Genomic DNA, 24,101 nt, shown 5'->3' with positions numbered 1-24,101 from the left:
GAGGGCGTTGCATCTGCAGCACCGCAAATTGCTGCTCTCACCTAGAGAGGGCGTTGCATCTGTGGCACCGCAAATTGCTGCATCTGCGGCACCGCAAATTGCTGCTCTAACCTACAGAGGGCGTTGCATCAGCAGCACCGCAAATTGCTGCTTGAACCTACAGAGGGTGTGGCATCAGCAGCACCGCAAATTGCTGCTGTAACCTACAGAGGGTGTAAATTCCTGCCCTAACCTACAGAGGGCGTTGCATCTGCGGCACCGCAAATTGCTGCTCTAACCTACATAGGGCGTTGCATCTGCAGCACTGCAAATTGCTGCTCGAACCTACATAGGGCGTTGCATCTGCGGCACTGCAAATTGCTGCTCTAACCAACAGAGGGCGTTGCATATGCGGCACTGCAAATTGCTGCTCTAACCTACAGAGGGTGTGCATCTGCGGCACAGCAAATTTCTGCTCTAACCTACAGAGGGCGTTGCATCTGCGGTACCGCAAATTGCTGCATCTGCGGCACCGCAAATTTCTGCTCTTACCTACAGAGGGCGTTGCATCTGCGGCACCGCAAAGTGCTGCTCTTACCTACAGAGGGTGTGCATCTGCGGCACCGCAAATTGCTGCTCTTACCTACAGAGGGTGTGCATCTGCGGCACAGCAAATTTCTGCTCTAACCTACAGAGGGCGTTGCATCTGCGGTACCGCAAATTGCTGCATCTGCGGCACCGCAAATTGCTGCTCTCACCTAGAGGGGGCGTTGCATCTGCGGCACCGCAAATTGCTGCATCTGCGGCACCGCAAATTGCTGCTCTCACCTACAGAGGGCGTTGCATCTGCAGCACCGCAAATTGCTGCTCTCACCTAGAGAGGGCGTTGCATCTGTGGCACCGCAAATTGCTGCATCTGCGGCACCGCAAATTGCTGCTCTTACCTACAGAGGGCGTTGCATCTGTAACGCCCTCTGTAGGTAAGGGCCAATGATGCTACTCCTCTCAACCTCGTGCAGCATACGAAAGAAGCATAATTGAGGAGCAACTGAATAGAATAGATGAAGACAACAAATGATCTCCAATGATTCGATTGCTATGTTTAAATCTACCTTAGCCATTCCAGCTTGTAACGTTGCCTCATGCCCAACAGGTTGGAGCAAACCAGCAGATCGTGACTGAGAGTACAAGGTTACGAGAACCGCAACGCAACTTGGTAATTCCATCGATCGATACGTCGCGATATTTTAACGGCTCCAAATGTTGCAGTGACTATGATAAGTTTTTTTCAAAAGAATTAGGTATAAAAGTGGTGCAAGTTTGTGGTGTTTTTGATGAACCATCGTTCGAAGTGAAATCTGGTATGAATGTACACTTCGGAGTTGTTTGGATGATTCACGGGCAAGCCTGACATGGACGGTTCAACACGAAGCAGCAGTCGGGTTCGTTTCGACCCACATTTACGACTGTTCCACATTGTTTGGCTCTTTCCTTTTCATCGGCTGCTCCCGTCACAGATTCTCCACGTGTTCAGCTTGTAGGACCTGACAAAATCCTTTTTCTTTGTTGACCTGTGTTGTTTATCGATCATTATGATTCCACTCGTTGTGTCAACTAAACGGAGAATCGATAACCTGAGAAAACCTTGACTTGTAAAAACCTTCCTTCTGCCAGAGAGAACAAGCACATCGAATTTCCAAATATGTTAAACAAAATTAAACAACTTATCATTTCAAGAAAAGTGTATGATGTCTGTTTGTAAGAAAGAGAGATTAAAGCTAGGCCTAAAGCCTAACCTTAACCCTGAAACTTTACCACCTAACCTAACCTAACCCTAACCCTAACAACCCTAACCCTGAAACTTTACAACCTAACCTAACCCTAACCCTAACAACTAACAACCCTAACTAACACTAACCCTAACCTAACCCTAACAACCCTAACCCTGAAACTTTACCACCTAACCTAACCTAACCCTAACCCTAACAACCCTAACCCTGAAACTTTACCACCTAACCTAACCTAACCCTAACCCTAACAACCCTAACCCTAACCCTGAGTTGTTTGGGTTAGGGTTAGGGTTAGTTGGGGTTGTTAGTTGTTAGGGTTAGGCTTCAGGCCTAGCTTTAATCTCTCTTTCTTACAAACAGACATCGAGTTGTTAGGGTTAGGGTTAGGGTTAGTGTTAGTTAGGGTTGTTAGTTGTTAGGGTTAGGGTTAGGTTAGGTTGTAAAGTTTCAGGGTTAGGGTTGTTAGGGTTAGGGTTAGGTTAGGTGGTAAAGTTTCAGGGTTAGGGTTGTTAGGGTTAGGTTAGGGTTAGTGTTAGTTAGGGTTGTTAGTTGTTAGGGTTAGGGTTAGGTTAGGTTGTAAAGTTTCAGGGTTAGGGTTGTTAGGGTTAGGGTTAGGTTAGGTGGTAAAGTTTCAGGGTTAGGGTTGTTAGGGTTGTTAGGGTTGTTAGGGTTAGGGTTAGGGTTTGAGTGAGAAAGGAAGTAAGACCAGCAATCCTGACATGGAGAGGGTAAGATAGTTCTGGCCACCACTTTAACGCACCACGACTACCCTGAGTGGTTGCTGTCTACAACCTACTACCTAAACTACCAATTAAAGTTTATTTATCTTTGATTTCACCAACCAACTCTTCTTCTTCCTCGCCTGTATTATCGCAAACTATCCACGCTCTCAGCTCATTTATATGCATTTCGTGCCACCTTTCGGCCTTCACCACAATTTATTTCTCTCTTAATCCATTTTGTAAGTCGACATGCTACCTGCCCTTTTTATATCCACCATAACTTATGTATGCCGTGCTTATGAAACATTACATGTACTCGCAGTTTAACTGGCACAATAAATCATGGACGGAGACACCGCAGCGCCATCATGAGACGGATTTTGAATCGACCTGCGTTGGGATGAGTTGAGTCACGTGGTGCTGTGATGCTGACCTGTGTCTGCTGACGAGAACGACCGAGTTGAATCGTGATGTCCATTTGAAAAAAGTATTACTCGACGCCCGGATGAAAAAGCAAACAAATTCAATGTGAAATTTTTACTTTCCTAAATGACGCAAGCCCACAAGTTGGGGGCACTTGATCAACATCTGGTTATTTCGACTTCAGTAAAATATCAAGAAAATTGTTGTTTACGGCAGCAGCAAAAATTAACTGAGGGGTGCAACACGGAAATGTTGGGCCAAATGGCCTCTTTTCCTTGTTGAAGGTCGTCCGAGATCGTGCGGCGACTCGTTACATTCAGTGAAGTTCCACGAAGACCGAGGACCCTTGGTAATTCCCACTCTACATATGAAATATATAACTACTAGTATACAGCCCGTCAAAAATGATGGGTTGGAGTTAAATTATTGAACCGAGTGGCTATTACAGATACGGTGTTGCAGATAAAAAATTGGAAGCAGAGTTGGGTGGTGTATTGGCACCAGCCCTTTTGGGTTCTTGGTGTATTTTGGGTGATTCGAGTCTTTGGGGTCCTCGGGTGTTTTTGGTCCCTGGGTCTTCGGGGTATTTAAGAGTCTTTGGGGTATTTTGGGTTTTAGGGGAAATTTTGGTCTTTGGGGTCCACTGGGTTCTGAGGGTCTTCAGGGTCTTTTGGATTGTTTGTATCTTCAGGGTATTTTGGGTCTTTAAGGGGTATCTGGTGTGTTTTGGGTCTTTCGGGGTCTTTAATGGTCTATTTTGGCTCTTCGGGGTATTTTTTGTCTTTGGGGTCCACTGGGTCTTTGGGGTCTTCAGGGTCTTTAAGGGGTCTTCGGTGTCTTTTGGGTCTTTAATGGTCTATGATGTATTTTGGGTCTGTGGGGTAATTTTGGTCTTTGGGGTCGACTGGATCGTTGGGGTCTTTAAGGGTCTTCTGAGTCTTTTCGGTCTTCAGGGTCTTTTGAGTCTTCGGGGTCTTATGGGGTATGTTCAGTCTTCAGGGTATTTTGGGTCCTCAGGTTTTTTTGGGGGTCTTTGGGGTCTTTTTGTCATTTGGGTATTTGGGGTATTTAAGGGTCTTTGGGGAATTTTGGGTCCTCGGGGTCGTTTGGGTCATCTGGGTCGTTTACGTCCTCAGGGTCGTTTGGGTCATCTGGGTCGTTTACGTCCTCAGGGTTGTTTGGGTCTTCTGGGTCCTTGGGGTCTTCTGGATCCTTGGGAAATTTTGGGTCCTCGGAGTCTTTTCGGTCTTTAAACAGGTGGACACATAGTGGCGTTCAAAGATTGCCCATTAAAACCCCACTCAAATCCCTCCTAGAGCGCAACTCAAAGCCTCTAAAACCTACCCTTATGAAGGGGACAGACATCACACAAACACACACACACACACACACATTGTGTTTTACTGGTGAGATACCCGTGCCACGCACGGGTGGGAGGCCGGAAGCAAACAGACGATGCAGATACGGCGAATGCTAAAGCATGAAGCCAATAAATTCCACATTCCTGTAGCACCTTCAGTCGCACGTCAGACATGGACAGCAAGTTCGTGAAGGACTTCCATGAAAAACGTACCCGTTCGCTGTACTTTCGTTCTTCCGATATCTGGGGTCATTCGTGTATAAACTATGCAAATAAATGCTTTCATGTCCTTTGTTCTCCCTCTCGTTTACTTATTAAATACACACATGGATTCACTTGGTCTCAGAGATTTGAGTTGCCTTGATCACAAAAGGCTTTACTTATTAATCGTCCGTTGAAGGACAAATTGGGTTCGGGATGATGAGTGTCCGCACGGAAAACAGCCCTCATCCGCTCTCAGCACCAGTTGCGTGCCACGTGTGAGGGAGTACCAGCACGTCGCTTAGCCGGCTCAGACGATCCACCGAAGCACGCACCAGTTGCGTGCCACGTGTGAGTGAGTACCAGCACGTCGCTTAGCCGGCTCAGACGATCCACCGAAGCATGCACCAGTTGCGTGCCACGTGTGAGTGAGTACCAGCACGTCGCTTAGCCGGCTCAGACGATCCACCGAAGCACGCACCAGTTGCGTGCCACGTGTGAGGGAGTACCAGCACGTCGCTTAGCCGGCTCAGACGATCCACCGAAGCACGCACCAGTTGCGTGCCACGTGTGAGGGAGTACCAGCACGTCGCTTAGCCGGCTCAGACGATCCACCGAAGCACGCACCAGTTGTGTGCCACGTGTGAGGGAGTACCAGCACGTCGCTTAGCCGGCTCAGACGATCCACCGAAGCACGCACCAGTTGCGTGCCACGTGTGAGGGAGTACCAGCACGTCGCTTAGCCGGCTCAGACGATCCACCGAAGCACGCACCAGTTGCGTGCCACGTGTGAGTGAGTACCAGCACGTCGCTTAGCCGGCTCAGACGATCCACCGAAGCACGCACCAGTTGTGTGCCACGTGTGAGGGAGTACCAGCACGTCGCTTAGCCGGCTTAGACGTTCCATGGAAGCGAAGCACGGTGGCCCCTGCCTCTCTCTCCCTGTAACCCCTCCACTCTCAACCTGCACCATTAAATTGTCTATTTGTGTGCACACATTATCTCAATAGTGTTCTGTATTGATTCGTTTCATGTTTGTCTCTATATTGTTGCGAATATGGAATTTGGCCTCCATATCCGCTTGTAAATATTCCCCTATTTTCTCCAATACTCCCCAACTTTCCCCAATCCCCCATTCCCTAGTCCCATTGCATGTAAATAACAATCAGTAGAGCCGACCTCCCCTTATTCCCCCATTAAATGTCGTGCCCAGGTCCACCGCACCACACGTAGACAACTTTCGGACATCTTCCTAGTTATTCTTATTCTATGTCAGTTAAGGCCTCGTCTCCATTAATTATGACTCTTCGTTGCACCAGAATGTGATTATATGGCATCAGTAGTGAGTTTAGGACCTTTCCCATACCTCCTTCCATCTTCCCATACCTCCTTCCATCTTCTTCCCCAACCAACTATGGCTGCAGCAACAGAGGAGATGGCGGCGGAGCGGGGGAGGATGCGTCCTCACACCGGCTCGATTAGCGCCATTGACCACGCGCTCCACGGGGTTACCACGAAGGGGCTCCTTGTCAGCTCCTCGTCAAGGGCGGAGCCTGGTAAACCCCCCGCACGCACCCAATGAGAAGCAACGTGCCGATTCCACGAGGCGGAGCTAACGAGCCGAGGGCGTGTCACTCCCCGCCGGATATACGCGGCCACGCGCCGGATGTGACGTCAGATGCGCCCCCAGCTGGAGAAAGAACGTTGCCTACGACCGCTGAGAGGAAGAGAACCCGCCTGTGAAAGAACGTTACCACCTCGAGCGCTGTGCAACCTTCCGCATCTTTGGACCGGACCGGACCGTACTGTACCCTGCCCCGAGCCCAGGAGGACCTGGAGCCATCGATACCCGCTTTCCTGCCATCAACCCCCGTGTGAGTCAGCCGTTGTCCCGTTTGTCTGTCGTCTGTCCGGGGTTAATATAAGAGTGTGACTAAGTGCCTGTCTTTCTGTGATTATACCTCTAGCCCCTGTAATCTGACCTTTCCGTACGAATATAATCTCCTCCGGAGGTCTTGAGAATTGAAACATTGGTGTCGTATTGTGTTATTGTAATCCAGCCGGGTGTCTTCTTTTTCTTATTGAGCCAGCATCGCGCGACTAGTCAACGTTCGGGCACAATCGGGTAACTTGTGCAGACGTGGTCATACCATAAAACCGCTCGGTAAATAACATCCAAGCCACGTCTGTAACAATTGGTTGTCAGGAGTTGGATTCGAACCTGGGACTAAATTTATTTAGCCCAAATTTTGGACACCAATTGTGTTAGTACAGTAACAATTGGTGTCGAGGAGTGAGATTCGGACCCGGGACTAAATTAGTTAGGCCCAAATTTTGGGAGGGAAAATCGAGCCGGAGCGCGTACGGCGCTCGACCGAATCGATTCGGAGCGCGGTCCCGCGGTTACTGCGCTCGACGAAATTATAACGAAAAAAAAAAAAAAAATTTGGATTTATTTTACGAAACTCGAATTTTGCAAGTCGCGCTATGGCGGATCAAGACGGCTGGGGTCCGGTAGGGGAGAGTGAAGCAGGGTCGGTCCAGGACCAAATTGAGGGACATGAGGGACATGAGAGCGAAACAGCGGGGGTAGCAGACGCGCGAAATGGCGCCTCGCACATAGCTACGGCGGCCGCACCCGCTGCACAAGTGGGAGGGATGGCCCAGATGCAGGTCCTCATGGAGCAATTTATGGCGCAAATGCAGGCGTCCCTCAAACTGCAGAGTAACCAATTGGGGAACCGGATGGATGCTCAGAGTGAGCAAATGAGGGTTGATAGTGGGCGAATGGAGGGCCAAATGGGGGTAATGGGAAACCAAATGGGGGTAATGAGGGACGAAGCGAGGGGTACCAGTGAGGGGTTAGACAAGAAATTTGGGAAGTTAGACAATAATTTTGAGGGGTTAGACAACGGGATAAAAGAAGTGAAAAATGGGTTAATGGGGGTAGAAAATAGAATGGCTGCCCAGGAGAATCAGATAGAGGGAGTGAAAAATGGGTTAGAGGGGTTAGAAAACACCATGGAAGGCAAATTGAGGGACATGAGGGACCAAGCGGAAAGGGAAGTTAACCAAATGGGGCAGCAGATAGAGGGGGTCAGAATGGGGGTAGAAACCAAACTGGATGCTCACAGGGAGGAAATGGAGCAGATGAGGGTGGCATCTGGGCAGGAGATGCAAGTGATGGGAGAGGAGATCAGAGGAGGAGTGAGTGAGGAGGTCGGAGGAGTGCGCGAGGAGGTGAGGCACTGTAAGGAGCACATGGAGAAAGAGGTGAGAAAGGGGACTGTAAAGTTACAAGGGGGCATAGAGGTCCTGACGCAGGAGGTGGAGCAGCTGACGGTGGGACAGACGGAGTTAGTGGAGCAGGTTCAAAGGAACACTGCGGTATTAGGAGGGTTAAAAGCGACACAAAACGACATAAAAAACGACTTGATAGCGACAAAGAGGCAGTGTCAGACGGTACGTGAGGGACTGACAACGAGGTTGGACGAGGTGATAGAGGTAATGGAGACGAAGGACCGGCAGGTGAGGACGCACCTGGAAACGGTCAAGGTAGCCTTAGAGGATGAGCTTGAGGAGACGTACCGGGGAATAAAAGAGGTGAAGCACAAATTAGAAGAAGTGGAAGAAGGGATGAGCGAAATTAAGAAGCGACGGAGAGGGGATAAGAAAGAGATAAAAGAGGAGATAAAAGAATTGGTCCAAAGTCTGTGTTTGGATCGTGATGATGTGCTCATTAACCGGATGAGGGATTCGCAGGTGATGGAGGAGAAGCGAAGAGGAAGAGGACCCGGTGTAAGTGGTGACCAATATGGTCGTGCGTATGATGCGCCAGGGGATTTAAGAAGCTTGGGGGTCGAGATGGACCCGGGTGTTCGTGAGAGGCCGTTGGTGAAGTGTGCGACAGGTCTGGTGTGCGAAAGAGGAGGTGTGCGAGAAAGTCCGACTCTGGGGTGTGTGAGGAAAAAGTGCGTGCCAAGGAGTGAGGGTGCTGGCGAGAGTGAGTCGGTCGTAGCGCGTGTGCGAGGAAGCACGTGGAAGCGCGGTGTGGTGAGTGTTACAGAGGGTGTGACGGGAGAGTGTGCGCAAGAGTATGCGCGAGAAAGGTGTGTGACGGACAGGTGCATGAGGAAAGAGTGCGCTGTCAGAAGTAAGGAAGAGTGTCCACCTGTGGTGAGTGTTACAGAGGGTGTAACGGGAGAGTGTGCGCGAGAAAGGTGTGTGACGGACAGGTGCATGAGGAAAGAGTGCGCTGTCAAGAGTAAGGGTGAGTGCGCTGGCAGGAATGGAGGTGAAAGTAGTGAGAGTGACATGGAGCGTGAGTTAGTTGTGACAGGTGAGCGAGGATGTACACCTGGGATGGAAGGATGCACACCTGGAATGGTAGAGCGTGAGTGGGAATGCACGCTGGAATTGGTGGTGAGGCACGTGGTTGGGTGTGCGAATGAGGGCACACCTGTGATTGTCACAGAGGAGGTGACCGAGGAGGGGGTGCGAAGCGGTGTATTGGTGAGGTGTGCGACCAACGAATGTGTGCCAAAGTGTTCGGTGGTCAGGTGTGTGACCAAGGCTGTGAGTGGAATGGGTGTACCTGGGTGTGTAAGGAACGGTACAAGGAGAATGGGAACAGCTGCATGTATGAGCAAGGAACGGGCTGCGGGGTGTAAGCGTCCAGGTGAAGCATCGACGTTAGATGGGGTAGAGTTGAGAACGACTTATAGCCGAATCGGGCCCTCGGTGCGTGCTGGGCCTCGCTTTGAACGGCCGCGTCCGTGCTCCACTAGGGGGAGCGGGCAGCCCGATAGGAAGGGTCGTTATGGCGACCACGTTTTGTTGAGACGTGCCGGCAGGTCGAGATCGGGACATTGGATGGCTCCGCGCCGAGGTGATGCGTGGGATCTCGGCCCGGGTAAGCCCCCGTCCCTGCACCGAGTGCCGGACGCATTCAGCCGCTGGCACAAAACAACCAGCATCCATTGCTTGGCTTTACGAAGCCGGGCTTTGGACAGGGATTGGCGCACCGAGAGGTATTAGTGAGTCGACTGGGTGATGAGGTTAGTGTTTTGGACCCAAAATTAGAGAAAAACAAAATTTGATGATTGGCAAGGGATTGGCAGTAGTGATTGGCAGATGATGGGCAGTGATTGGCAAATTTTTAATTTGTTGAAATTTGATGTGCAAAATTGGTAGTGAGAGACCCCCGATGTGGTGGGATGGCATCCCTGCCACCCTTCCCATGGGGGCAAAGGAGCAATAGCTTATGGGGTGTATGGCAGTGAAAACTAGCCCGGGTGGGTTAGGATATTGTGTGTAGGGATCTAGAAGAGATCGACATTAGGTAACGTTAAGTTTAGTTAGTGACTGATACCTGTAGTGGGGACGCAGGTAGATTAGTGTGGATGATAATGACGTGGGAGCGCAATAGTTTAAAGGGACGACTGGGAAGCGCAAGTTTCAGAAGGGAGTAGTTAGCCGAGATGATGCCGTGTGTGTGAGGATGGAACAGGTGTGATTGCACAGGTGTGCAATTGGACAGGTGTGTGGAGCAGTGTATGAGTAGTGAGTGTGTGAATCAGCGCGAATGCGCTTGGGGAGAGAAGGGTGCAGGTGGCACCAAGTGTGAGAGCACAGGTGTGCAAGTACAGGTGTGTGGAGAGAGTTGGAGTAAGTGGTACGGAGTGGTGTGCATGGTGCGAAGGTGTGGATGGGGGAAGAGTGGACCCCTCTCACGAGTACCCGGGGCGGGTAGTGTAAGTGTTAGGTAGAGGGTACAGGTAAATTGTGGTTGGATATTGGCATTTGTGGTGCGGTGGCAGAATGGTGTTGTGGACGGGTGCATTAGTGTTGTGGAAATGGCTGGGCGTGTAGCCTGTTAGTGTGTGTAGTTGGTTGGGCACTCCACCACTGTGAGGATGTCGGCCAGGTGAGGCCGCAGGTGGGCTCTGGGAGCCGGTAGTTGTGAGTGGGTGCCTGAGGATCCCGGGTGTGGATCGGGCAGCCCAGTGCCAGAGAGGGCACGGAGTGGGGAGAGCGCCAGAGGGCCTTCCCCAGGTAGATAGGTTAGGGTAAGGAGCAGGTAAGCTCGGAGGCAACTGCAGTGGTGGAGGTGTGCAGGTGGGTAGACCCACTGGGAGAGGTACACGCCACAGCCCAGAAATTGTGCGAGGGCACCGGGAGATGAATCGGGGGAGTGAGACCCCAAATTGAAGAGCACCACAGTTTGGCCAATGGGAATTGGTTTTTTAGAACCCATAGTGTAAGAGGGCCAATGGTTTGGCCGGAGAAAGACCCCGGGTAGTGTAAAGTTGTTAAAGTCATTTAGGAAATAGTTAGGATTGAAGAACCTGTCGCACCATACGCAGCCACTTACCTGTGGTGATGATGATGACTCCACACCTGTGTTTTCTTTGTTTTGTTGCAGGAGATGAATCGCTGTGTGGATTTGTGAGACGCATCACGACGTGGATGAGACATTGGAGTGATTCCATCTCTCCCTCCCTAGGAGGGACTGATGATGAATTGGTGATGGCAAATTATGATGTTGAGTTGGAGATGGCAAATTTTGATGAGAGTTGAAAATGGCAAATTTGATTGGTTAGGAGGGAGAGAAGACGAATTTGGTTTATGGGAGGAACGGGGAAGACAGTAGGGATGTTTGTTGATTTGTAAAGTAGATGTTTATGGGTAGTGTTGTGTTTTGTGGATACAGTAAGGGGTAAGGGAGGGGCCATGTAGGTTACCTGGTGGGGGGGGGGGGGCGTACGATAGGAACGTACCTGTCTCACCTGGTTCCCATGTGCCCCCAGTGTGCATCACCTTACATTGCGTGCACTTTTGCGCCCTTACCACCTTACTCACTTGTCTGCTTCTTTTGTCTCCCACCTCCGAGGATCTGGCTTTGGGGTAGAGAGAGAGGAGAGAGGTGCTGGCTGCGCAGTTGTGGGCCTGCACTTTCGCTGTTTGCTGCCGGGATCGATACACCATATGGACCGCAATGTTTGTGGCCACCCACAATGGACCGCAGTTTGTTTGCGGCCAAGCACCACCCGGGGATGGACCTATGGGTCAACGTGGCACCTATGCCATACAGGTGAACCACTTTTAGTTGACACCAAGTGCACCACAAGAAGAGCAAGAGACACCTGCAGGGTTAGGGGTTGTCGAATTTATTTTTATTCCAATGAACAATGGTGACTGCACCGATTGGTGGTGGGGTGGTGCTTTTGATGCTCGGGAAGGGTGCTCTGCACGTTATTAAAGGCCGTCGGCCACAGAGCACTCGTGGGTTGGTGTATCGATGCTGGCAAGCGCGCTCTCTCTATGCATAACATCTGCATGTGTTCCTCCAAAAACAGGTCCTGGATCGTAGTGTAAATAGCAGCGTAGTCTTGTAAATAATGCTCCCTACCGGCTGTATGTGTAGTTTGAGAATTCTTTCCGGATTCGGTTATCCTGTGGGTGTGTTTCTGTGAGGAGAAGGGTGCAACGTCGCAGGGGGACATATTTACTCATTCGTGAATATCTGTAAAACTGTCGCACTCAGGGTAGAGTTAATAGTAGAGGGAACTACATTGCGTGCCACACTAAAGTAGGTAAAAATTTATCGGGTCGGGACGCCCCGAGGGTAGAGAAGGGTGCAATATTGCGAATATGGAATTTGGCCTCCATATCCGCTTGTAAATATTCCCCTATTTTCTCCAATACTCCCCAACTTTCCCCAATCCCCCATTCCCTAGTCCCATTGCATGTAAATAACAATCAGTAGAGCCGACCTTCCCCTTATTCCCCCATTAAATGTCGTGCCCAGGTCCACCGCACCACACGTAGACAACTTTCGGACATCTTCCTAGTTATTCTTATTCTATGTCAGTTAAGGCCTCGTCTCCATTAATTATGACTCTTCGTTGCACCAGAATGTGATTATATGGCATCAGTAGTGAGTTTAGGACCTTTCCCATACCTCCTTCCATCTTCCCATACCTCCTTCCATCTTCTTCCCCAACCAACTATGGCTGCAGCAACAGAGGAGATGGCGGCGGAGCGGGGGAGGATGCGTCCTCACACCGGCTCGATTAGCGCCATTGACCACGCGCTCCACGGGGTTACCACGAAGGGGCTCCTTGTCAGCTCCTCGTCAAGGGCGGAGCCTGGTAAACCCCCCGCACGCACCCAATGAGAAGCAACGTGCCGATTCCACGAGGCGGAGCTAACGAGCCGAGGGCGTGTCACTCCCCGCCGGATATACGCGGCCACGCGCCGGATGTGACGTCAGATGCGCCCCCAGCTGGAGAAAGAACGTTGCCTACGACCGCTGAGAGGAAGAGAACCCGCCTGTGAAAGAACGTTACCACCTCGAGCGCTGTGCAACCTTCCGCATCTTTGGACCGGACCGGACCGTACTGTACCCTGCCCCGAGCCCAGGAGGACCTGGAGCCATCGATACCCGCTTTCCTGCCATCAACCCCCGTGTGAGTCAGCCGTTGTCCCGTTTGTCTGTCGTCTGTCCGGGGTTAATATAAGAGTGTGTCTAAGTGCCTGTCTTTCTGTGATTATACCTCTAGCCCCTGTAATCTGACCTTTCCGTACGAATATAATCTCCTCCGGAGGTCTTGAGAATTGAAACATTGGTGTCGTATTGTGTTATTGTAATCCAGCCGGGTGTCTTCTTTTTCTTATTGAGCCAGCATCGCGCGACTAGTCAACGTTCGGGCACAATCGGGTAACTTGTGCAGACGTGGTCATACCATAAAACCGCTCGGTAAATAACATCCAAGCCACGTCTGTAACAATATGTACTTCGGTGAAGGTTAAGTTAAGTTCGAGGGACCAAATTTTTTTCCCTGGCAACGCATCTGCTCCTAAAAACACGAGGTTATGGTATATGGGAAATCGTATCTGAATACCATCGTTTCGTAAAACGTTACAGTCCACTGTAGGTGGACAGAGGTTATGTTTTCACTGCTGTCTGTTTGTCTCTTAATTTGGCTGTCTGTTTGTCTGTGAGCAGGTTATATCAAGAAGATGTGGACGGGTTTGGACAAAATTTGGTGGACAGGTTGGGTATGTGAGAAGGACGAATTGATTCGATTTTGGTGAAGATCCTGATCCGGATACTGGAATTTATTAAGAGTTTCTTCACCATTGAGAGATAGGGCCAAAAACGACATGTACACCATATCTCAAAAAACTATGGACGGATTTGGACGAAACTTGTTGGATAGGTTGGGTGTGTGACAAGGAAGAATTGATTCGATTTTGGTGAGGATTCAAACCCGGATCTGGGCTAACCCGAACCCGAGCAACGCAGAAATCAAGAAAATGACCAAATAGCAGGACCTCCAAAATGAAGTGAAAATATTGTGGAAGAAAAAACCACCGTTTAGAGGCCATTTTTCCCCGCAAAGCGGGGGTTGGCCTTTTCGGGGACCGTGGTTGTTGTTGTTTTTTTGGTCCCCTTTTTGAAGCAATGTTTTACGGCCGGATGCCCTTCCTGCCGCCAACCCTGTTTGTCGCCTTTTTACGATAAACAGGGAATTACCAGTGAACTGGTACTCAATTAGCCGACCTCGGAAGGATGACAGGCTGAGTCAACCCCCCTGGCGTTAATTCAGCGATCGACCGGGATTCGAACCCAGGATCCTTGGATCCTAAGCCTGCACCCTAGCCGCTAGCCCAACACCAGGGATTGTGGAATTGGGAATTGGGAAACACCCAACACCCAATTGGGAAACACCCAATTGGGAATTGGGAAATCCCAACACCAGGGAAAATATTGTGGAAGCAAAGACAAAATATCTTGGAAGCTGAATAAATTGTACCAGTGATAATTGGATAAATGGGAATGATAAAGAACCTTATACAGAGGTATTAAAAACCATCCCTGGGCATATTACGACAGATGAACTACAGTTGGACGCTGTCCGAGGCTCGATGACGATCCTCAAAAGAACCTTCAGAACAAAACTTTGAGGACAAGAAAACCTTCTTGTAACGCACAAACACACACACACACACACACACACACACACACACACACACACACACACACACACACAAACACAAACTTATGGTTAAACTGCCAAAATCAAGACTTTCTGCTCACCTTCACTCCTTCATTCCTCTTTTCTCCCGCCTCTGGAACAAACTCCCTCACTCTCTTCAATCCCACTCCACCCTCCAGGTCTTTAAAACGGCTGTTCACCACCATCTCTTATCTTCCCCCATCCAAAACCTTGATCTTTTCTACCCCTGCTAATTTCACCCCAAAATCCACTTTTTTGAAATACCAACTTCTGTCCTGGAAGTCCTTGGTGTCCTTGTGTTTATACTTCTCCCACCCCCCCCCCCACCCCCCTTCCCACGCCTCCTCCCCCCAATCCCTCTCCCCCCACACATTCCTGATGTCCCTGCTCTCAAATGTTGCGTTTATGTGCTTCCCTTCTCTCCCCATCTTGTCTACCGCTCCCCTTTTTATATACTTTGTTTGTTTGTCTCTTTGATTTGTTTTTGTGATAAATGTTAGCTCTTTCACGAGCCTCGATTCTGTATATAAAAAACAAACAAAAAGAAAACACACAAACACACAAACACACAGACACACACACACAAACACACAAACACACACACACACCGACACACACACACACACACCGACACAAACACACACACACACACACACATACACACAAACACACACACAGACACAAACACACACACACACACACACACACACACACACACAGACACACACACACACAAACACACACACACACACACACAAACACACAAACACACATACACACAGACACAAACACACACACACACCGACACACCGACACACACACACACACACACCGACACAAACACACACACACACACACACATACACAAACACACACACACACACACACACACACACACACACACACACATACACACAGACACAAACACACACACACACACACACACACACAAACACACACACACACAAACACACACTGCAACCTCTACCAAATGTGTTATTTATTTTAAACTTTTCTGATACTTGTCACTCATAGTATATCAAAGGGGACTAGCAAGACAATCACTGCCTCCCATGTGCCAGCTAGAACTGGGAAAAATAGCTGATACAAAAAGACATTTTGTTCACCCTCCATCTTTTTTAGCTCGCCTGGAATGTAGTTCCGGGAAACTTATGGGATGGCGCGTCGTCAGTCTGTGAACACTTGCAACTTCTTCTCAGAAACTGCAGATGGGATTGTGACCAAACTTGGATAAAATGATACTTGGTATGTTGCAACTCAAGTTTGTTCACGATATTAAATAATCGGGGTCTAAGGGCGTCTACCGGGGTCAAAGTGGATCCAGGTGTGACCCTCCAAAATAGGGATTTGCTTTTTCCTCTGAAACTACACACACGATTTTAATGAAACTTGATCACAACCTCCACCACCCGTGATGTACCAAAGTCTTATGACTACATTAGTATGATTATACATGTTGCCCTGTCACCTAGCAACCATGGAAGTTTGTTTAAAATACCATGACACTGTTTAAAATACCCTTAGTCGGGGTCGGGGTAGTATAGTGCTTTATTCTACCAGGTGACCACACAGGGTATATTGCCTATTTTTTATTGTGGTACCATGAAGGTTTCCTACTCAATAATCTCCTCCTCCAAGTCACATTGAGGGCTCCTGGTGAGTGCCAAAGCAACCATGCGTTAAACAATTGAACAATTCAAATTTCCCCCAAATAAAAGTATTCTCAGAAGAGAGCACAGTACTCACGTTCATTAGCACTGATGTATTCAGGGTTGACAGACGCGTACAGACGGCCATTTCCAGTACCACCTCTGCACAAACAAGGAAGGGAGGTTGACGGTTGTTACAAAGATCCCAGAACATATAAATGGCATGTATCTAACATACAAGCATGATAACCAAGTCCATAAAAAGAGATGAATCAATAAAACACAACTGCTCAGGCAGGACAAGTATCATTTTGGAATTATCAAAAAGAGGAAATGTATTTTTTGTGCACAATGTCAACGCTCATGGAGGAGCTAGAACACAGAACGGATCAGGAAGTAACAGAACAAAAAGAACAAAGAGTGGAAAGAGAGGGGGGGCACATACCAACAGCAGGGTTGAGGGACGAAATAGAGGAAGACTTGGAGAAATAAGGGATGTGGGGAAGAATGAGGGATAGGAGAGGACAGAGGGGAACAAAAGGGATACCGCCTCAAACTGACCAGACGGAGGAAGTTGATTCCACAGACGAGAAAAAAAGGACGAAATGAGTGGAGGAGAGCAGTGAGCTTGGATTTTGGGAGTTTAACAAGTAGAGGTTACTGACAGAGTGCATGTGCCCCAGAGAAACCTGGATGGGACAGAGCCAAGAGTGTGCAGAGGGTGCAAGACCAAAAACAGAGGCCTCTTCCCCAAGAGCGCAGGGACTATTGGATAGTTTGATGCGAATGAGACTTCAAAAATGAATAACCTTTTTGTGAATGAGCCTTCAAAAGTAAATAATTCATGAAACAAGTCTCAACATAATATTTCAGCTGCTCTATCCAAGCACGCGTCATCGCTGTCTTTACTCCCGTCAAAAGCCATGTTGAGACAACCACAATAAAAATAAACTAACTGGTCTCCAAAAACGAAAAATTGTCGACTCAAGTACATCGACAAGTGGTGTAGGAATACCAAAACGAGGTAGGTTTTTACTGCAGCACTGGTACACAGATGAACTAAACCAGTGAATTGAAATGTTTTGTCGATGATGAGGCTGAGAAGCCTGAAAAGCGCATTCAACTAGTGTCCAATCAACTGCCCTCAAGATGGAGGCAAAGAGTTTACCTGCTTTGGTTTGAACAGGCTGCAGCAATGGATTTTTGTGAGCCTCGTCTCAATTGATTGAAATATAAATGTTCAGCAGACCAAACGACTAACGTTTGTGACCCATTTTGACATTTGACGCCTCTGAATTTTAAAGGACGACACTGGAACTATATCGTCCTGTTTTACTATTTTCTGCAGGGGCAATTGATTGGTATTGTTTGTGCGAGGTCTTATCCACACTTGCCAAAAAGTCTGAATTACCTGAACATTTTTGACCTTTAACACCTGTAAAATTGAAAAGAAAACAAAAGCGTCAAACTGCTTTGGTCTGTTGTGGCTGAATTAAGATAATATTCCAATTCTTGTTTGAATTGGTAGAAATAAAGACATGGCATACATGGCAAGGACATGGCATGAAAACCTTACTTTTTTGACCAATTTTGTCTTGTGACCCTTTATAACCTGGGTCTACAAGGCTCACCCCCCAACATCTTACTATAATTCACCAAATGTCTGTCTGTCTGTTCGAAGGTACCGTAAAAACTGCTGAACCGATCGCAAAGATATTTTGGGTGGATAATCCTGGGATCCCCAGGAGTAAAATAGGCTATTTCGTTTTCACAATTTCAGCTTTATTCTCCAGCATTCTCAGGTTTGGACTCCCGCATAACATTCGCGTTTGCATGACGTTCATTGTGACGTCTTCTTACGTCGAGCAACGGTACCCGCCCTACGGGCGGGGCTTCAATTGGGAGGCCCAAATGAAAAGGCTAAATATCGGAAAGTGAAGGCTTTTTTTCTTTTAAACGATTTATATAAACATCCGTCAAATCTCGATCGGTGCAGTCGTTTGTGCGGCACCCGGGAAAATAACGTCATGCGGGAGCAAGTATCAGCAGGATGTGGCAGTGTGGGAGTCCACGTTTGCACCGATCGCTGCACCGTGTGCCGCACAAATGGCTTCACCAATTGCTGCACCGTGTGCCGCACGACGGCTGCACCGATCGCTGCACAGCTGCATCAATCGAATGTGGCATGAAGGAGGATCTGCACTCGGGCATGAAGGAGGATCAGATCTAACAGATCGCTGTCTCCATCGATCTTGCCAAGGCCGTAACACCTATCGGCTCAAAATCCTTTTAACTGTTGATTTGGTACAGTTACACGTTTCGGGAATTTGGTGCACGTATCGGGAGTACATACGACATAGCGATTGTGAACAAGATAATATCGATTCACGATTCCCGATCACAATCATCACGATCATAGTGTATCGATCACGATTTGAAACACGATGGAATAATATTTACCGATATGAACAGTGATGTGGCTTTTATTGAAATTCTAAAGATACTGTTTAGATGTTGATGATTTGCGTGTGATATGATTCAACGGATGTTTATATGAATCATTTAAAATAAAAAAAACCTTCAATTTCTGATATTTTGCCATCGCCATATCCAGATTCGCCTCGGTCCCACAATCGATTTTTCTCCACGTGATCGTACCCGTTTGTTTAGCAAACGGGTACGTTTTTCATGGAAGTCCTTCACGAACTTGCTGTCCATGTCTGACGTGCGACTGAAGGTGCTACAGGAATGTGGAATTTATTGGTTTCATGCTTTAGCATTCGCCGTATCTGCATTGCCTGTTTGCTTCTGGCCTCCCACCTGTGCATAGCACGGGTATTTCTCTAGTAACTCTAATCCAATATCTAATGAAGGACATACACTACCGGTCAAAAGGTTTAGAACACCTCAATTTCTTCAGTTTTTATTGAAATTTACGCAGTTTATTGTCCAGTGAATAATCTGAAATGGTACAATAATAATAATAATAATTCATTTATTTTGTATAGCACTTTTCAAGAAGCCCAAAGGCGCTTTGACAGAGTGGAAAACATAATGCATAACAATACATGAAAACAACAATTGCAAAAAGACAAGAATCAATAGGGAAATATTTAAAGCAAAAGGAGGGAGAAGGAGAAGAGATAGTCAGGGGTTAAATGCTGTGGGTTGAATGTTGAATGCAGTGTTGAACAGGTGGGTCTTTAGTGATGTTTTGAATGTGGTGAGTGAGGAGGAGTCTCTGATGGTGTGAGGTAGTGAGTTCCAGAGGGTGGGAGCAGCGATGGAGAAGGCCCTGTCCCCCCAAGGATCTGAATTTGGTCCGGATGGAGGGGGTCAGGAGGTTGGTACCAGCAGAGCGGAGGTTGCGGGTGGGAGTGTGTCTGGAGAGGAGGTCAGCCAGGTAGGATGGGGCCAGGTTATGGACGGCTTTGTATGTCAAGAGGAGGATTTTGTACTGGATTCTCTGGGGGATGGGGAGCCAGTGAAGCTTGTAAAGGACGGGGTTGATGTGGTCACGGGTCCGGGAATGGGTGAGTAGACGGGCAGCGGAGTTCTGAATGTATTGGAGTTTATTGGTGATTTTTGAGGGTGAACCATAGAGGAGGCTATTGCAGTAGTCCAGACGGGAGGTGATGAAGGCGTGGATGAGGGTTTCTGCAGCCGTGGAGGAGAGGGATGAGTGGAGACGGGCAATGTTTTTCAGGTGAAAGCAGGCTGACTTTGTGATCTGTTTAGTGTATTTGTCGAAGGAGAGGGTTTGGTCAAAGATGACGCCAAGATTCCGGATGTGAGGGGAGGTGGATACTGGGATACCGTCGATGTTGAGGGCGAAGTTATGGGTGGATTTTGTGAGCGTTTTTGGGCCAATGATGATTATTTCAGATTTATCACAGTTAAGCTTGAGGAAGTTGATTTGAAGCCAGGATTTTATTTCAGTGATGCAGTTTGTCAGGATAGAGTGGGTGTCGGTGGAGACGGACTTGGTGGAGATGAAAAGCTGGATGTCATCGGCGAAGCAGTGGAATTGTAGACCATGATGGCGGATTAAGTGACCGAGGGGGGACAGGTAAAGGATGAAGAGGAGGGGGCCAATAACTGAACCTTGGGGGACATCTTGGGGGAGGGGAGCAGTGGGGGATTTGCAGTTATTGATGGAGATGAACTGGCATCTGTCAGAGAGGTATGATTTAATCCAAGAGAGGGCAGTGCCGGTAACGTTAAAGGTGGATTCAAGTCGGGTGAGGAGGATGGTGTGATCGATGGTGTCAAAGGCAGCGCTGAGGTCGAGGAGGACGAGAATGTTGAGGTTGCCAGTGTCAGAGGAGAGGAGAAGGTCGTTGGTGATTTTGAGGAGAGCAGTTTCAGTACTGTGGTTGGAGCGGAATCCGGATTGGAATGTTTCATACAGGTTATTGGCAGAGAGGTGATGTTTGAGTTGAGTGGCTACAGCACGTTCCAAAACTTTTGACAGAAAGGGTAGGTTGGAGATGGGTCTGAAGTTGTTTAGGGTGTCAGGGTTTAGTCCAGGTTTTTTCAGAATGGGGGTAACAGCAGCAATTTTGAGGGAAGGTGGGACGATGCCTGTAGACAGGGAGGAGTTTATTGTTGCAATGATAAGTGGAGAGAGAGCAGGGAGGGAGGCCTTGACAAAGCTGGAGGGGATGGGGTCAAGAGTGCAGGTGGCAGTTTTCATTCCTATGAGGAGTTCAGAGAGGTCAGTAGGGGAGATTGGGGAGAACCGAGACAGGGGATGGCAGGACAAGGGGGGGCAGGTGGTTGGAGGGGGAGCGGGTGCGGCGGTGGTCAAGCTGTTGTAGATGTTGTCAATTTTGCGTTGGAAGAAAGAGGTTTACAAGGTAAGCAGTAAACTGCTCAAGGTTTTTAAAAAAGTTTAAGTTGGAAAAAACGGGAAAATGATGTAAATTGCACAGTTATATTGTAAAAAAAGGCCTTCTTCAGGGAACAAGTAATGGGTTAACAACTTACAGCTGTTCTGCAGCAATGTAAGTAAATTAAGCCTTGAAAGTTGATGCAAACAATTCCTACACGTGTCCCAGCCTCTGCTGATTACTTGATTACAAACCCCCTGCCTGTATAAAAGCAGTATTGGAACAGTGTGTTATTACACCCTCCGAAGCATTATTTGGACAACTAGCAACGGTACCCGCCCTAAGGGTGGGGCTTCAATTCGGAAGCCGAAATGAAAAGGCAATGGCCTCTCCAATATTATACCCGTTTGTGACGTTTGTCACATTGTCTCCAGTACCCGTTTGTGACGATGTTTTCATTGTGACGAAAATATTCGAATTATCATTCGAATATTCGAATTCGAATTTATTTATTCATATTGATTCGAATTGCACGAATATGTGAATTGTGATTGTGTTTCATTGTGATGTTTGTGCGGCGACGGGCGGTGTGTACAAAGGGCAGGGACTTAATCAACGCGAGCTGATGACTCGCGCTTACTGGGAATTCCTCGTTCGTGGGACACTGTCTCAAGCCCCAGTCCCCATCACGAATGGGGCTCAGCGGTTTGCCCGAGCCTGACGGCAAAGGGCCAAGGTACACACTGGCCCATCCAGTGTAGCGCGCGTGCGGCCCCGGACATCGAAGGGCATTAAACGTTCATTAAACATTAAACGTTCATTAAAGGATTACTAAACGAAAAACATTACGAAATTACGTTCACATCGTCACGTCAAACACTACCGTGAACACATACATCATCACAACATCGTCACAATGAGAACATCGTCACAATGAACGTTATGCGAACGCGAATGTTATGCGGGAGTCCAAACCTGAGAATGCTGGAGACCAAAGCTGAAATTGGGAAAACTAAATAGCCTATTTTACTCCCAGGGGTCCCAGGATTACCCACCCAAAATATCTTTGCGATGGGTTCAGCAGTTTTTACGGTACCTTCGAACAGACAGACGGACATTTGGTGAATTACAGTAAGATATTGCACTGCAGGAAGTAGTATATTGGAAACTGGAGGAAACTCTGGCAGGAAGAGGTCTGGCAGACCCAAAGCCACAACAGAATCAGAAGACAAGTTTCTGAGAGTCAACAGCTTGCGTGATAGGCGGCTCACAGGATAACAGCTTCAAGCACAGCTTAACAATGGTCGAAGTAAGCAAGTCTCAGTTTCAACTGTGAAGAGAAGACTTCAAGCTTCAGGTTTGATAGGTCGAGTGGCAGTAAGAAAGCCATTGCTGAGATGGCTAAATAAGAAAAAGAGACTTGCCTGGGCCATGAACCACCGCCAGTGGACTACTGAAGACTGGAAGAAGGTCTTATGGACCGATGAATCAAAATTTGAAATCTTTGGTTCATCACGCAGGGTTTTTGTACGCCGTCGAGTAGGTGAAAGGATGTCTCCTCAGTATGTGACATCAACTGTCAAACATGGAGGAGGATGCGTGATAGTCTGGGGCTCTTTTGCTGGATCCAGAGTCGGCGACTTGCACAGAGTGACTGGCACCCTGAACCAAAAGGGCTACCACAGCATTTTGCAGCACCATGCAATAGCCTCTGGTATATGCCTAGTTGGTCAGGGGTTCATCCTACAGCAAGATAATGACCCTAAACACACCTCCAGGCTATGTCAAAACTACCTTCGAGGAAAAAAACAAGACAGTAGGCTTCAAATCATGGAATGGCCAGCACAGTCTCCAGACTTAAACCCCATCGAGCTGGTTTGGGATGAACTGGACAGAAGGGTGAAAGCAAAGCAACCTACAAGTGCAACACATTTGTGGGAACTTCTGCAACAGTGTTGGGAAGAACTTCCCGAACAATATTTGATTTCCATTGTAGAAAGAATGCCACGTGTGTGTTCGGCGGTTATATCTGCAAAAGGTGGCTACTTTGCTGAGTCAAAAATTTAAATTAAATTTTGTTAAACAAAATGATTCCATGATTCTTTTTTATCTCCAATTGCTTATTTGTTCTATGTTTAATTTCAGGGTACATTGAGACATTAAACTGTGTAAATTTCAATAAAAACTGGAAAAATTGAGGTGTTCCAAAACTTTTGACCGGTAGTGTAGCTGGCATAGAGAGGGTTCAACACAGGGGTACTAGATTAATTCTGGGCCTCGTTAGACTCAACTATGAGGAGCGGTTGAAGGAGACTGGGCTTTCTACATTAGAAAGGAGGTGGTTATGAGGGGATATGATAAAGATGTTTACGGTTATACACAAAATGAGTGCAGAAGAGTTTTTCAGTGGAATAGACAACGATAGGACTAGGGGAAATAACCTGAGAGTGATGAAGAGGAGAGTTAAGACATTAGTAAGGTGGGGTCTTTCACTCGACTACACACACTAGTTAATGCATGGAATGGTCTCCGTGGAAAGGTAGTGGCAGCAGCAAGGGTAGATAAATTTGCATTGTAATTCCGTACCCACATGCATTGGGGGAAGAGGGGTACTAAGTATTGGCAGGACTTGTGTGTAGATTAAAATGGGTGACAGTATATGGTGTTGACGTAGCGCACGCATAATGGGTCGAATGGCCTCCTCCAGTGCCGGACGGAGTCCATTGCTATTTCCTTGTTTTCTACACGTCTCTATAATGGCTGTTTGAAAGCACCATAGTGCTAAGTCTCATCTCTATTTAAACAAATACAACTAGAACAGCACTCGGTAGAGTGCATACCTCCACCAGGCTGAACAGTTACATTTTGTATCCCACTGATAACCCGGACCTGGATTCAGAACTCAACCAAAATCCAATCGCTTGTTCTTGTTGCCTAACCAACTCATACACCTAGTTTTGTCATAATCCGTCCACAACGTTTCGAAATATCATGATATATGTCGGTTTTGGCCCTATCTTTCAATGGTGAAGAATCACTTGGAAATTTTAAAAATTCTCGCATCTGGATCTGTATTCGGATCTTCACCAAAATCGAATA

General features: G+C 47.9%; 1 protein-coding gene across 2 annotated transcripts in view; it reads right to left on the bottom strand.

The window, feature by feature from the left end:
• LOC137436401 (insulin-like growth factor 1 receptor) overlaps positions 1 to 24,101 on the bottom strand; it is a 295,186-nt gene that overhangs the window by 33,288 nt on the left and 237,797 nt on the right. For both annotated transcript variants that reach the window (XM_068130150.2, XM_068130151.2), the window contains exon 16: positions 16,268 to 16,332. In XM_068130150.2, the coding sequence (XP_067986251.2) occupies positions 16,268 to 16,332 (65 nt within the window). The remainder of the gene's footprint in view (positions 1 to 16,267; positions 16,333 to 24,101) is intronic.

Source organism: Myxine glutinosa, chromosome 11 (assembly GCF_964187855.1).
Source record: "Myxine glutinosa chromosome 11, kmMyxGlut1.1, whole genome shotgun sequence".
In the NCBI taxonomy this organism is placed as follows: Eukaryota; Metazoa; Chordata; class Myxini; order Myxiniformes; family Myxinidae; genus Myxine; species Myxine glutinosa.
This window is presented reverse-complemented; position numbering and strand designations above follow the sequence as displayed.